The 15,402-nt window shown below is 48.0% G+C and overlaps 1 protein-coding gene across 3 annotated transcripts in view; it reads right to left on the reverse strand.

Annotated features, from left to right (window-relative positions):
• AHCYL2 (adenosylhomocysteinase like 2) overlaps nt 1–15,402 on the reverse strand; it is a 493,940-nt gene that overhangs the window by 222,661 nt on the left and 255,877 nt on the right. For 2 of the 3 annotated variants that reach the window (XM_073328941.2, XM_073328940.2), the window contains exon 1: nt 1,479–1,973. In XM_073328941.2, coding sequence (XP_073185042.2) covers nt 1,479–1,880 — 402 coding nt within the window. In that variant the 5' untranslated portion in view covers nt 1,881–1,973. Of the gene's footprint in view, nt 1–1,478; nt 1,974–15,402 lie in introns of those variants that run through there. The other variant, XM_078851199.1, reaches the window with a different exon arrangement.

Below are 15,402 nucleotides of genomic sequence, written 5' to 3' on the forward strand. Positions count from 1 at the left end.
CACAGATTCACAGCCTATAAACAATCCCACCATGCTAGGCAATGGAGGTGGTGGTTGGTTTTGCTCCATGAATACTCTGCTCCTACTGCACGGAGGATCAGCTCCCTCTGGTTGGGTATTGTTTGTTTCCCTTATCTCAGGCCCTGTCTCTGCTGAGTTTGGAAGTACCTGGAGACAGGGATGAGAACTGTTCCCAGGCAGAAAATCATCACCGACATCATTATTCCCCCTCCACCTGGGAGATTTAGAAGGTCAAATATGTCATGATCCTTGACACAGAAGATCCATGACCATGCTTTTTGTCTGGTCAAGCAAGCACTGGTCCTTGGGAGAAAATATGAAGGAAAACAGGTGTCCTTCCCAAGGACGGCAGACTCCAAAAAGGGGATGAAGGAATAGAGTGATATAACATGGTGGGGATATAGATAATGTGAGGTTACCTAAGAACAAAAAAAGAAAAGGAGTACTTGTGGCACCTTAGAGATTAACAAATTTATTTGAGCATAAGCTTTCGTGAGCTACAGCTCACTTCATCGGATGCATTCCAATGAAGTGAGCTGTAGCTCACGAAAGTTTATGCTCAAATAAATTGGTTAGTCTCTAAGGTGCCACAAGTCCTCCTTTTCTTTTTGTGAATTCAGACTAACACGGCTGCTACTCTGAAACCTAAGAACAAAGATGACCAAGGAAGAAGTAGTATCAAATTATGGGTACTCCACTCTTTCTCCAAGAGAGGGTGCCTACAGTGACACCACATGGCAAAGTCTCAACCTGGGTACTCTGGGATCTCTCCAAGGGCTGGATTAGTGGGTTTATCTGGCATCTCTCTCTTCAGGGAGTTCAATGTCTCAGGTTCTAGTGCTTTTGGTCTCTCTAGGGAGAGATCAGGTGGGGCAGGTCCCCCAAACACTGGGTATGCTGTCAAGGGGTCACAAAGAAGGTCTCTCCAGAAGAATAGGAGCTTTGACAGACAGAGATGAGCCCCAACCTTTCTTGAAGAACCAAGATTCCCCCCACCCCCCCCCCGCGCCCCAATCCCAGCAGGCTGGCAAGGGAGGATCTCCAAGGAAAACTGGGCTCTCTTACCTAAGAGGCTTGTGGGAGCCCCTTCATGAGGTCAAAGAGATACCCATAGGGTAAGAGTTTCCCTCTCCAAGGATGAGAGTCCCTGTCCCACAGCATGCCTATAAAGGGGTCCCCCATCAAGGGGACAGAGGTGCTTCTCCCAGGGGTCTCTGTAAGGGGGGGTCCCACCTTAAGCAAAGGGGGATTTTTGGTATGCAGGCGGCTGTGCCTGAAGGGAATGGGGGTCTCCTGCCCGCAGGGTCTCAGTCACGGGGAATCCCCCTCCCTTTTGGGGTCCCGCATTAAGGGGGTCAGGGCCCCCCTCCCGGAGGGGAATGCCCCCCCCACGTTCAGGGGAGCAGCGCTGAGGCGGGGGCGGGGGGGGGTCGTCCCCGGGCTCCCCCTCACGTTACCTTCTTGACGGTGCGGGGCGCCTCGGTGACGGTGCCGTCGGGGCTGACCAGCGCCTCCCGCCCGGCGCCGCCGCCGCCGCCGTCCCCCCCGTCCCGGTGCCGGTGCTGCGGGTGGTGCGGGTCGCTCCTCTTCATGGCCGACGCCTGCGGCACCTTGGCGGCCCCGGGGGGGAGCCCGGCCGCGGGGAGGCCGGGGCAGCCGCTCACGGGAGGCCGCTCGGCCCCGCACCCCGGGCCGGGGGCCGCCGCCTCACGCTCCCCGGCCGGGGCCGGCAGCGGGCAGGGCGCCCCGGCCACGCCGAGCCCCGGCTCGGCCGGGCGGGAGGGGGCGGCCGCCCCCTTGTCCCTGGGGCCGCCCAGCTCCTTCAGCTCCACGGCGGGGGCCGCCACCTGCACCGACATCGCCGCCGCCGCTGCTCGCCGCCTGCCTGCCTGCCTGCCTCCGGCTCCCTCAGACCCGGCCGCCGCTGCTCGCCGCCGCCCCCCCTCACCGGCCGCCGCCGCGCGGGGCACCACGGGACATGGAGTTCGCCGCCAGGCCCGCGGCGCGCCGGCCGGGCCCCCCAGGACTACAGCTCCCGGCGTGCTGCGCGCCGAGCGCTCCGCCTCATGGCGGCGGGGAGCGCGGGGGGGCATGGGAGATGTAGTCCTCACCTGCCCGGCGCGGCGGCTGGGGTTCCGGCACAGCAGGGACGTGGGCGACTGGCGCAGGTCCCATCGCACGCGCCTGTTTCCCCAAGCTCCAGATGCATCCACTCAGCCATCCCCCTCGGCCTGGCTCCTGGGTCCCTCCTTCCCCACGGCTGCAGCTGCACAAATTCCCACCAGCCCCTGGGCTGGTACCTGTTTCACAGCCCATCTTCGTGGTGGGTTTTGTTTTTGGTTTGTTTTTTTTTGCTGGGGGAGGATTTGTTTTTCTGTTGAGCAGCTTGTAAACTCTTCAGGGCCAGAACTACACGTGCCTGTACGGCCCAGATCTTGCAAACACAAAGCACATCCGTGCAGTCCCGTTACAGTCCGACTATTCAAGTGGGTAAAGCTTGAATATTTGCCCAATGGGCCCTACATCACAAACAATATATTTTTTTAAAAACACATCGTTACTTGTTTCAGAGGGGTAGCCGTGTTAATCTGTATCAGCAAAAACAACGAGGAGTCCTTGTGGCACCTTAGAGACTAACAAATTTATTTGGGCATAAGCTTTCGTGGGCTAAAACCCACTTCATCAGATGCATGGAGTAGAAAATACAGTAGGAAGATATATATACTGAAACCCACTTCATCAGATGCATGGAGTAGAAAATACAGTAGGAAGATATATATACAGAGGTCAGTTCTCACAAGAAGAAAAGGAGGACTTGTGGCACCTTAGAGACTAACCAATTTATTTGAGCATGAGCTTTCGTGAGCTACAGCTCACTTCATCAGATGCATGCCGTGGAAACTGCAGCAGACTTTATATATACACAGAGAATATGAAAAAATACCTCCTCCCACCCCATTGTCCAGCTGGTAATAGCTTATCTAAAGTGATCATCAGGTGGGCCATTTCCAGCACAAATCCAGGTTTTCTCACCCTCCACCCCCCCACACAAATTCACTCTCCTGCTGGTGATAGCCCATCCAAAGTGACAACTCTTTACACAATGTGCATGATAATAAAGTTGGGCCATTTCCTGCACAAATCCAGGTTCTCTCACCCCCCTCCCAAAAACCACACACACAAACTCACTATCCTGCTGGTAATAGCTCATCCAAAGTGACCATTCTCCCTACAATGTGCATAATTAAGGTGGGCCATCTCCAGCACAAATCCAGGTTTTCTCACATCCCCCCCACCCTGAGCTATTACCAGCAGGATAGTTAGTCTCTAAGGTGCCACAAGTACTCCTTTTCTTTTTGCGAATACAGACTAACACGGCTGTTACTCTGAAGTTCTCACAAGACAATTCAATTAAAGTGTGTTGCAGTCATGCTTAGAGGCCTCAACCACAACTGAGCGAAGCACAGTCCAGACACACATTTCCTCCTCAAGCAGCTTACAAGCTAAATAGATAAGATAGTCAACGTATAGGAGGGGAAACCGAGGCACACAAACACTTGCCCAAGGTCACACAGCAGAGACAGGAATAGAAACTTGTGCTTCTGACTCCCAGAAGCCATCGCACAATATGCTGTGCCTCCTTAGCAGTTCTACAGACTTGGAGCCTCCTTGCCTGCAACGATATATCAACAGCTGTTAGTGTTTTGTACAGAGGCGGGAACATCTATTTTGAGGGAGACCCTGGTGACCTTCATATATCTATAAGGATACAGTTAGCAGAACGGACACTTTTTTTCTTTTCAAAACAATTGTATTGGCTTTGTAAAATATTAGACACCCAAAACTTTTGTTAACGGAGAGTCAGGGCTGCCTCATGCCTTTCCAGAAGGGTCAAGTTCAGCTACAATTCAAACCTTTGAAAACAAGAAAATGAAGCATTAAGGTAACACAAACTTAAACTTCTGAAAACCACAAAATACAAAATGAAGGCGCATGCTACCCCCACTCTGTCATTGCTTCTTTGCTCCCAGAGAGCAAGCATCTCTTTGAGGATGTTTAACAAAAACAAAAACTTGCATCTTTGGAGACCCAGTTCTTTGTCAAAGCTGTAGTCATTGAACTGAGTTTTCAAAGTCATAATTTTATTATTAATTATTATTATTATTAATTTGTTTGTATTTCCACAGCCCTAGGGGCCAGAGTCATGGACCAGGACCCCATGCTGCTAGGCATGTACAAACATAGAACACAAGGGCAGCCAGACTGGGTCAGACCAAAGGTCCATCTAGCCCAGTATCTTGTCTTCTGACAGTGGCCAATGCCAGGTGCCCCAGAGGGAATGAACAGAACAGGGAATCATCAAGTGATCCATCCCCTGTCGCCCATTCCCAGTTTCTGGCAAACAGAGGGTAAAGACACCATCCCTGCTCAGCCTGGCTAATAGCCATTGATGAACCCATCCTCCATGAACTTATCTAGTTCTTTTTGAACCCTACTATAGTCTTGGCCTTAACAACATCCTCTGGCAAGGAGTTCCACGAGTTGACTGCATTGTGTGAAAAAAAATATTTCCTTTTGTTTGTTTTAAACCTCCTGTTCATTAATTTCATTTGGTGACCCCTAGTTCTTGTGTTATGAGAAGGAATAAATAACACTTAGAATCATAGAATATCAGGGTTGGAAGGGACCCCTGAAGGTCATCTAGTCCAACCCCCTGCTCGAAGCAGGACCAATTCCCAGTTAAATCATCCCAGCCAGGGCTTTGTCAAGCCTGACCTTAAAAACCTCTAAGGAAGGAGATTCTACCACCTCCCTAGGTAACGCATTCCAGTGTTTCACCACCCTCTTAGTGAAAAAGTTTTTCCTAATATCCAGTCTAAACCTCCCCCACTGCAACTTGAGACCATTACTCCTCGTTCTGTCATCTGCTACCATTGAGAACAGTCTAGAGCCATCCTCTTTGGAACCCCCTTTCAGGTAGTTGAAAGCAGCTATCAAATCCCCCCTCATTCTTCTCTTCTGCAGGCTAAACAATCCCAGCTCCCTCAGCCTCTCCTCATAAGTCATGTGTTCTAGACCCCTAATCATTTTTGTTGCCCTTCGCTGGACTCTCTTCAATTTATCCACATCCTTCTTGAAGTGTGGGGCCCAAAACTGGACACAGTACTCCAGATGAGGCCTCACCAATGTCGAATAGAGGGGAACGATCACGTCCCTCGATCTGCTCGCTATGCCCCTACTTATACATCCCAAAATGCCATTGGCCTTCTTGGCAACAAGGGCACACTGCTGACTCATATCCAGCTTCTCGTCCACTGTCACCCCTAGGTCCTTTTCCACAGAACTGCTGCCGAGCCATTCGGTCCCTAGTCTGTAGCGGTGCATTGGATTCTTCCATCCTAAGTGCAGGACCCTGCACTTATCCTTATTGAACCTCATCAGATTTCTTTTGGCCCAATCCTCCAATTTGTCTAGGTCCTTCTGTATCCTATCCCTCCCCTCCAGCGTATCTACCACTCCTCCCAGTTTAGTATCATCCGCAAATTTGCTGAGAGTGCAATCCACACCATCCTCCAGATCATTTATGAAGATATTGAACAAAACCGGCCCCAGGACCGACCCTTGGGGCACTCCCCTTGATACCGGCTGCCAACTAGACATGGAGCCATTGATCACTACCCGTTGAGCCCAACAATCTAGCCAGCTTTCTACCCACCTTATAGTGCATTCATCCAGCCCATACTTCCTTAACTTGCTGACAAGAATACTGTGGGAGACCGTGTCAAAAGCTTTGCTAAAGTCAAGAAACAATACATCCACTGCTTTCCCTTCATCCACAGAACCAGTAATCTCATCATAAAAGGCAATTAGATTGGTCAGGCATGACCTTCCCTTGGTGAATCCATGCTGGCTGTTCCTGATCACTTTCCTCTCATGCAAGTGCTTCAGGATTGATTCTTTGAGGACCTGCTCCATGATTTTTCCAGGGACTGAGGTGAGGCTGACTGGCCTGTAGTTCCCAGGATCCTCCTTCTTCCCTTTTTTAAAGATTGGCACTACATTAGCCTTTTTCCAGTCATCCGGGACTTCCCCCGTTCGCCACGAGTTTTCAAAGATAATGGCCAATGGCTCTGCAATCACAGCCGCCAATTCCTTCAGCACTCTCGGATGCAACTCGTCCGGCCCCATGGACTTGTGCACGTCCAGCTTTTCTAAATAGTCCCTAACAACCTCTTTCTCCACAGAGGGCTGGCCACCTACTCCCCATGCTGTGATGCCCAGCGCAGCAGTCTGAGAGCTGACCTTGTTCGTGAAGACAGAGGCAAAAAAAGCATTGAGTACATTAGCTTTTTCCACATCCTCTGTCACTAGGTTGCCTCCCTCATTCAGTAAGGGGCCCACACTTTCCTTGGCTTTCTTCTTGTTGCCAACATACCTGAAGAAACCCTTCTTGTTACTCTTGACATTTCTCGCTAGCTGCAGCTCCAGGTGCGATTTGGCCCTCCTGATATCATTCCTACATGCCCGAGCAATATTTTTATACTCTTCCCTGGTCATATGTCCAACCTTCCACTTCTTGTAAGCTTCTTTTTTATGTTTAAGATCCACAAGGATTTCACCATTAAGCCAAGCTGGTCGCCTGCCATATTTACTATTCTTTCGACTCATTGGGATGGTTTGTCCCTGTAACCTCAACAGGGATTCCTTGAAATACAGCCAGCTCTCCTGGACTCCTTTCCCCTTCAAGTTAGTCCCCCAGGGGATCCTGGCCATCCGTTCCCTGAGGGAGTCGAAGTCTGCTTTCCTGAAGTCCAGGGTCCGTATCCTGCTGCTTACCTTTGTTCCCTGCGTCAGGATCCTGAACTCAACCAACTCATGGTCACTGCCTCCCAGATTCCCATCCACTTTTGCTTCCCCCACTAATTCTACCCGGTTTGTGAGCAGCAAACTTCCTCCACACCAGTCATGATTGTATAGACCTCTATCATATCTATTGTAGACATGCCCTAAGTCAAGTTCCTGAAGACTTGTGGTAGGAAAAAAAGAGAGAATGTATACCATTTATAATGTTGTGACACACTCAGATACCATGGTGATGAATGCTGTATAATGGATATAGATGAAGTAGTCATCTTGCTGATCTATACTATATATATTCTAAACACTGGAAAAGTCAATACCCTTCTACAGTGTTTGCTTTTTGATGGCACTCAGTGCACTATAGACATGAACTCAAGATGATTCAGACTGTCTCTGCTTAATAGCATGTGTGCATTTGAGATGAGCAATCTGATTTTCCTACAGCTATTGATTTGTTCTGGCAGTGTTTCTGGGCCGGCCTGTGTGATCATAGGTTTCATTCGTTTAATTAAAGAAAAGGAGACCAGATGGCTGGAGAGCATTGACATTTGTCCCTGGGGATGGATATGGTTAAATGTATTCACTGCCAATATTTCTCAGATTCCTTGAAACCTCTCTTCCGTGACCAACAAAATGCTCATGTGGTTATTCAGGTAGCTTGGGGACCCTCTGCATATTTATCTCCTTATCCCTTCCAAAACCACTTTAATTCAAAAATGCTTTTGATGAGAACATCCATGGGTCTCTTCTTGAGCCCAGTTTCATCCATCTAAGGTCCTTATATTGTTCCCATTACCACAGTATCTGAGCCTCTCTCAGTCTTTAATATATTAATACTCACAACACACCTGTGAGATAGGGACGTATTATCCCCATTTTACAGATGGGGAACTCAGGACAGGGGATGAAGTAACTGGCCCAAGGTCACACAGAGGCAGTCTGTGGCATAGCAAGGAATTGGACCTGGTTTTCCTCAGTCCAGCCTAGCACTTTAGTCCCTGGACTATCCTTCCTTATGCTCTGTGCCTCAGTAAGGTAGGAATACAATGCACACTCCACTTGCAAGGTTAAAAATAACTAATAATTATGGATCAGTCTGCTCATCCTCCAGCAAAATATTACAGCCACCTCGTAGAAGGGTAAATATCTGCAGATTGGAGACACAGCCCCATTTAAATGTTCTTAGACATCTCTCATTTAGGTCTAATCTAGGCTTAAAAGTTTTGCTGCCATAGCTATGTTGGTTAGGAGCATGAAAAAAAACCACACACACCCTAACTGGCATAGCTATACTAGGAAAAAGCCGTAGTATATATGCTATTATACCATTCAAAAAGTCCTTTTGCGGGTATAGTTCTTCATTCAGAGAACTTGTATAAGCTGATTCTCTGCTAGGAAGGTTTGCCAGTATAGCTACAGCATAGACAAGACCCTAGATATTGATCTACCATGACCTCTTTAGCTTGAGAACTCCCACAAGTCATAGAATCATAGAATCATAGAATCTCAGGGTTGGAAGGGACCTCAGGAGGTCATCTAGTCCAACCCCCTGCTCAAAGCAGGACCAATCCCCAATTAAATCATCCCAGCCAGGGCTTTGTCAAGCCTGACCTTAAAAAAACGGTTTGGATCTTACCCAAAATACCAGGCTGCCAGCCAATCCTTTAGCCTCTAAACTAAAGGAAAGAAGGAAAGGTCAGATACATTCAGAAATCTATATATCGGGTTCTTCACAGTATTGGTGAGTTCCTGGCTTGAAAGTCTGTCTGGAACACATCCACAGCTTGGATGGGTCATTCAGTCCTTTGTTCAAGGCTTCAGTTTGCAGAGAAGTTGCTCCAGAGGTAGGAAGAGGGATTGAAGAGAAAATGAAGATGATGCAGCTGCCCTTTCTATTCCCTTTGCCTTGTGGCTTGTACTTCCTGTGTCCCAAACACAAGCTTCACAGCACATGGCATGGAAAAGCCCTGGAGTTCTCAGTACACAGGCATACCCCTGCATGTCTTGCTGACTCAATAGGTGTATCCCCTTGGTTCTTTTCATGGGCTCATTGTACAGCTGATGACCCTTGACAGGCCAGTGAAGAGGCTCGGCAGTGCTGATGCCAGTCTGTCCGGGGGTGTCACCCAGAAACACTGCACAAGTCTGGAAATACAGATATACCCTACATCTCTATAACTCACAACGCAAAGGTGGTACAAAACATAGAAACAAAATGATCATACTTGGAAAATCATAGCATTTTCACTGACACCTTACACGGCATATCTAGCATGATTCATTGCAATTTCATCATATTGGTATTTTATTATTAATTATTATTATTGAAGTGTCTCACAATTCCCTACAGTGTCACGCCTAGTAAACCAGTGAATTCCCAGGACCAGCTCCCTGGGTCCCTGAAGATGCTGAGCACTCTGCTTATGAGGGATTGAAATACCCACATATCTGCTGGGGACACACACAGACAGGCACAGTCTGTACCCTGTGACGAAGTTCCTGCTCTACCTTGGTGGGTCTTGCGCTTATTGGCGGATTTGCTCGCCTTGGAGCTTCACGGCAGCCCTCAGCTTGGCCGTTTTTCTGAACCCACAGTCCAGGCTGACGACTCCTGCGTCTGACCAGGAGTTGGGAGGATTTGGGGGGAACCTGGGCCCGCCCTCTACTCCGGGCTCCAGTCCAGGGCCCTGTGGAATGCACCTGTCTAGAGTGCCTCCTGGAACAGCTCTGCGACAGCGACAACTCCCTGGGCTACTTCCCCATGGCCTCCTCCCAACCCCTTCTTTATCCTCACCATAGGACCTTCCTCCTGGTGTCTGACAATGCTTGTACTCCTCAGTCCTCCAACAGTCCGTGTTCTCACTCTCAGCTCCTCGCGCCCCTTGCTCCCAGCTCCTCACACGCACCTCACTAACTGAGGTGAGCTCCTTTTTAAAACCCAGGTGCCCTGATCCATAGACCAAGGAGGCGTTAGGGCACTTCATGGCTATTGGGTATCTTGAGTAGTAACAAACAAGGGTGGCATTTGCTCCCTTTTGCAATTTCCTACAAATTCTAAGCCTCCATCTTTAAAAGATTGTTTCTCTCGGTCCTGTAAATGACTCCATTAGCTGCCCTCTAAAGCCAGCCTTGCAGAAAACTCTCTCTCACAAAACATAGTGGCAAAGGTATATCCAACTTCTCCTTCAGACAGTCTTTTCAATGAGGTATGAATGCCTAGATGAGCCATTTAAATGCAAACATTTTTGAGTATGGGTGATCTAGGGAACAAACACTTGATGGAGTCAAAGCACTTTTTGGAAAGCACTGGATACAATGGGCCAGGTTCTGCTCTTGTTTATGCCATTGCAATGCCAGGGCTGCCACTTCACTGTCTCTATGCTCTTCCCCACCTCTTTTCCCCTTGTGTTCTTCATAGTGAGACATATTTCTGGCCCCCAGCCTTGGCTGCAAGGAATTTAGGTTTCTCCCTGTCCTTCACCCATGTCATGTTTTCTTTTAGGCCTTGTCTCTAAAATAGACATGAGAACTCCACTGATCGGTTTAGCATCCTCCATGCTTCTGAAAGCAAGATGGCAGAGGGAGAGCTTGGAAACAGGTGTGAGGAAGAGCAGGTTATGGGATGTAACAGAGGAACGGGGGGGGGGGATTTTTTAAAAAAAGCATGAAAATAGCAGTTTCCAGGATGAAGCCCTGGCTGGGATGATTTAATTGGGGATTGGTTCAGCTTTGAGCAGGGGGTTGGACTAGATGACCTCCTGAGGTCCCTTCCAACCCTGATCTTCTATGATTCTATGATAAGCAAAGGGAATTCCCACAATTCCCCGACGGGGAGTGTTGTTATCGCACAAGGCGCTGTGACAACATCCCACAAGGTAGGGTGCTGGACAGTTGAATGGGGCACACCGGGATGCTTACCCATAGTGCAGCACGTCTTTTGCTGATATGTCTTTTGCAGTGCGGAGTCACTGGCAAAGGCAGATGAGTGTGCATACGTTCTAGTGACATTGAAACATGGGCAGCCGTATGCCAGCAAAAATGCTACCCTTAAAACCTTCTAGCATAGTTGTGATATAGATAAATCCTACGTTGGGGATTTATTCCAATATCATGCCTTGATGGCCTTCCACAGATGTAGTTCCACCAGTACAAATGCCTAGCATAGACGAGGAAAGCTGTGATTCACACTGGTACAGCTTACCCCTGCTAGAAACCAGTTCCATTCCTGTCACTAGTTAGGCACCTCACTATGGTCTTGTGTGGACAAACATTCCTAACCAGGCCTTGTAACTGGTAAGGCCAGTCCTGTATCCCACAGCACGCAGGAGTGGGAATCTTCCTGTCCTTTCCTTTCACGAGTACCTTCCTGCTTAATAGTTAAGTCCAAAACAGACTGCAAAGAGTTACAAAGGGATCTCACAAAACTGGGTGACTGGGCAACAAAATGGCAGACGACATTTAATGTTGATAAATGCAAAGTAGTGCACACAGGAAAAGATAATCCTAACTGTACATACAAAATGATGGGGTCTTAATTAGCTCTTACCACTCAAGAAAGAGTTTGGAGTCACTGTGGATAGTTCTCTGAAACATCCGCTCAATATGCAGCAGCAGTCAAAAAAAAACAAAACAAAAAAAACCCCTAATAGCATGTTAGAAACCATTAGGAAAAGAATGGATAATAAGACAGTAAATATAATGCCGCTATGTAAATTCATGGTATGTGCACACCTGGAATACTGCGTGCAGTTCTGGTTGCCCTATCTCAAAAAAAGCTACATTAGAAATGGAAAAAAGTACAGGGAATTTCAACAAAAAATGATTTGGGGCCTGGAACAACTTCCATATGAGGCGAGATTAAAAAGACCAGGACTTTTCAGCTTGGAAAAGAGACGGCTAAGGAGGGAGGATATGACAGAGGTCTATACAGTCATGACTGGTGTGGAAAAAATGAATAAGGAAATGTTATTTACTCCTTCACATAACACAAGGACCAGTTAATAGGCAGCAGGTTTAAAACAAACAAAAGACACTACTTCGCACAATGCACAGTCAACCTCATTGCCAGGGGATGCTGTAAAGGCCAAAACTACAACTGGGTTCAAAAAAGAATTGGATAAGTTCAGGGAGAACAGGTCCATCAATGGCTTTGAGCCAAGATGCTCAGGGATGCAACCCCATGCTCTGGGTGTCCCTAAGTCTCTGACTACCAGAAGCTGGGACTGGATGACAGGGGATGGATCACTCAATAATTGCCCTGTTCTGTTCATTCCATCTGAAGCATCTGGCTTTGGCCACTGTCAGAAGACAGGATACTGGGCTAGATGGTCCATTGGTCTGACCCAGTATGGCCATTCTTATGTACTTGGATTAACTAGCAATGAGCACGTTTCAAATGATAAACTGGGCCCAGGTCTAATAAGCACCACAATTTTTTGATGTTTGCTTGGAGCTCATCCATCTGCAAAATTGGGTTGGTAAGTACAAGGGAAGGTCTTCCGCGGTGAGGTTGCTGATCTGATGAGGCCCACAAGGTCAAGAAGAAATTTGCCCCAGGGCCCAGCTGTGTAACCCCTCTGTGTATGACATGCAGCTTCACTGGGTGTTCCATGTGCAGAAGAAACCCCACAGGTCAGGCCCTTTGTGCTGTTGTAATCCTGAGCTCAGTTGGCCCAGAAGCAGCAGCAAGGCACACAAAGATGAAAAAATAATTTGAAGAGATTAAAGGTGGTTGATCCAGAAAGGGGTGATGTTCTTTGGGCTTGGCTACACTTGCAAGTTGCCACGCAATAAAGGAGCCCCGGGCGCACTAGCTCACTCCCCACCCACACGGGCAAGGCACGTAGAGCGCTCTGACTCCGCGGCTACAGCGCGGCTGGTCTCCACCTCGGCCAGCGGAATAACGTTTGCTGCGCCCCCGCTGCAGCGCCTCGGCGCCAGTGTGGAGGTGTTGCATTACTGCGCTCTGACCAGCCTCCGGAAATGTCCCATAATCCCCTTCAGTCAAGTGGCCACTCTTGTCATTGTTTTTGAATTTCTGTAGGAATGTGGATATGCCCTTTGAAAGCTCCGTTTCTGACAGCCAGCTGCTTATCTGCTCCAAGACAAAGCAACCATTACTGTGGAATGCTGGGTGTGAGAGAGAGAGGCAGGGCGGGGTGGGAGTGTCTGCTGCTGTCCGAACTTACAAGACAGCATGCTGACATGCTCTCAGCCCCCCCAAAACCCACTCTCTCTCCCCCACATACACACAACACACTCCCTGTCACACTCCACCCCTCATTTGAAAAGCACATTGCAGTCACTTGCATGCTGGGATAGCTGCCCATAATGCACCGCTCCCAATGCCGCGGCAAGTGCCACAAATATGGCCACGCCAGTGCCCTTGTAGCTGTCAGTGTGGACAGACTGCAGCGCTTTTCCTACTGCGCTCTCCAAAGGCTGGTTTAACTCAAAGCACTCTACAACTGCAAGTGTAGCCATGCCCTTTGTTTGCTTCTTTAGGATGTAAAAAGGAGGCCAGGGAATTGGTTTTAACTGAAAGTAAAAAAACAAATACATAAGAGGGTGTTGTTTACATTATCAACTTTGGTCTCCTCCCTTTCTTTTCCAGGAGGACTCTCTGTGCAACTGGAAAACTTAATTGGAGTTGACATCCGAGAAACTGTGTGGGTGAAACCTGATTAATTGAGCAGAAGTGATTTTTGATTCAGGCTGTTTACAGCTCTTGTTTTAGTTGACAATTAATGCAAATGCTTAGGATAAAAAAACCCTCTCTTTGTTAAAATGCAACAACCCCAGTGACATGCTTAGTAATCTGGCAGTTCACATCCCTGAAACCTCCAATGAGTTCTTCACCAAAGCCAGAACTAACAAAATGTAACACTCCTTGATATTTCAAAAGGTAAATCCAAACAATTAAAAAACAAACCGAAACCGCTTTCCAGGCCTTCATGATACAGGGTACATGCAGGGACTGGACTAGATGACCTCTCGAGGTCCCTTCCAGTCCTATGACTCTATGATCATAAGGAAGCAAACAATAGGGCACAGATTCATTTCCACTGCTCATTTCCATCTTTCAAGTCACCTTTAACCAAATAGCTTCAGACTACAAATCAATCAATACAAGAACGGATTCAGCCTGAAAGTGAAGACCATGTTTGAGAAGGGGGAGGGGAATGTTATTTTAGCTGAACAAGCCTGAGCATCGCTAGAAATGGCCCCCATTTTATTCAATGGGATCACTGCAAACCCCTGGTACCCCTCCCCAGTGAAAGGGTGGGAGCCTACTGTAATGATGCTGAGAGGCCACATGTGTTCACAGCTACAGTCAGTGGTTTCCTAGGTTGTGGTTTGTTTACTAGCAGCATAGGCCAGAGGAAACTGAATGCTCCCACTTACATTAGTGAAGGGAGGACGTGTTGTGTGTATTGGTTAGAGGACAAGGTGGGTAGCTAGGACTCTCTATTCCTATTCCAGTTTCTCCCAAGACTTGCTTTGTAACCTTAGCTAAATCACTTAGGGTCAGATCATGGTCGCAAGTGCAGTAAATGTCTCTGAAGTGCTTGTACAATCTGCACTGGGATGCCGTCCCTGTTTATCCTTGCTCCAGATAACAGTTTCTCAGTTTCTTTTTCTAGTTGCATGCCCTGCAAATTCAACCTGGGATCTGGAAGTCAAGATGGGTTTTGCTGGCAATAAAGACGCTGCCATTGGAACCTTGTAAACCATACTGTAAGTTACGCAGGTTGGAGGGGGGATGGAGTCCAGCTCTTCCCCCAGCACTGTGCTGGCTCAGCCAAGTAGTAACAAGGTATTTTTGGCACTCCAGGCAATACCCAGGAATCTGCGCATGCATGGGGGCAGCTCCCCTCAGGAGGGAGGTCATAGTTTTACACACTTTTCTGACAACAACAGCACAGTAATCTCTCTCTGCCTCCGTTTCTCGTCTTTTAAATCGAGAAAAAAATAAAAGAGAGTGATGTAAGGAGACTGCCATAGCGAATGTTTACAAGGCATCTCACCTCACCATCATGGGAGAATGATTATCCCCTACAGCTGAGCTCTGCTTGGCATGACAGAGTAGCAGGAGGGGCACACCAGAAAAACCCATTAACACAAAAGTTAGAGCAGCCTAGGGGCTTCTCTAACTTATGTCACTGGTCTAGGGTCCCTAAAAGACCTTATATAAGTGGAGCAAAGCTGGGGAAGGAGGGCAGCTAGCAAAGGAGCCAGCTCTGCTGGCTTTGCATGAATAGAGAGTCCCTCTTCATTAGGGGAATTATCCACTGGACATTTGTAACCAGAATGGAACAAAAGGATTGGATTGTAAGGGAGAATGTGTCAATATAAGTGCAAAGTATTTGGTTCTGCAGTGATGCCAAGTAACAAGTTTTCTGTAAAGTACTTTAGGACTCTGGTAGGAAAGACACTGTAGTCAGGTCTGCACTAGAATCTTTTGCCAGTGCAGTAATGTTAGTTAGTTGGTGTGATTTTTTATTATTATTATTATTTTTT

This window comes from Lepidochelys kempii, chromosome 1, assembly GCF_965140285.1.
Source record: "Lepidochelys kempii isolate rLepKem1 chromosome 1, rLepKem1.hap1, whole genome shotgun sequence".
Classification (NCBI taxonomy): domain Eukaryota; kingdom Metazoa; phylum Chordata; order Testudines; family Cheloniidae; genus Lepidochelys; species Lepidochelys kempii.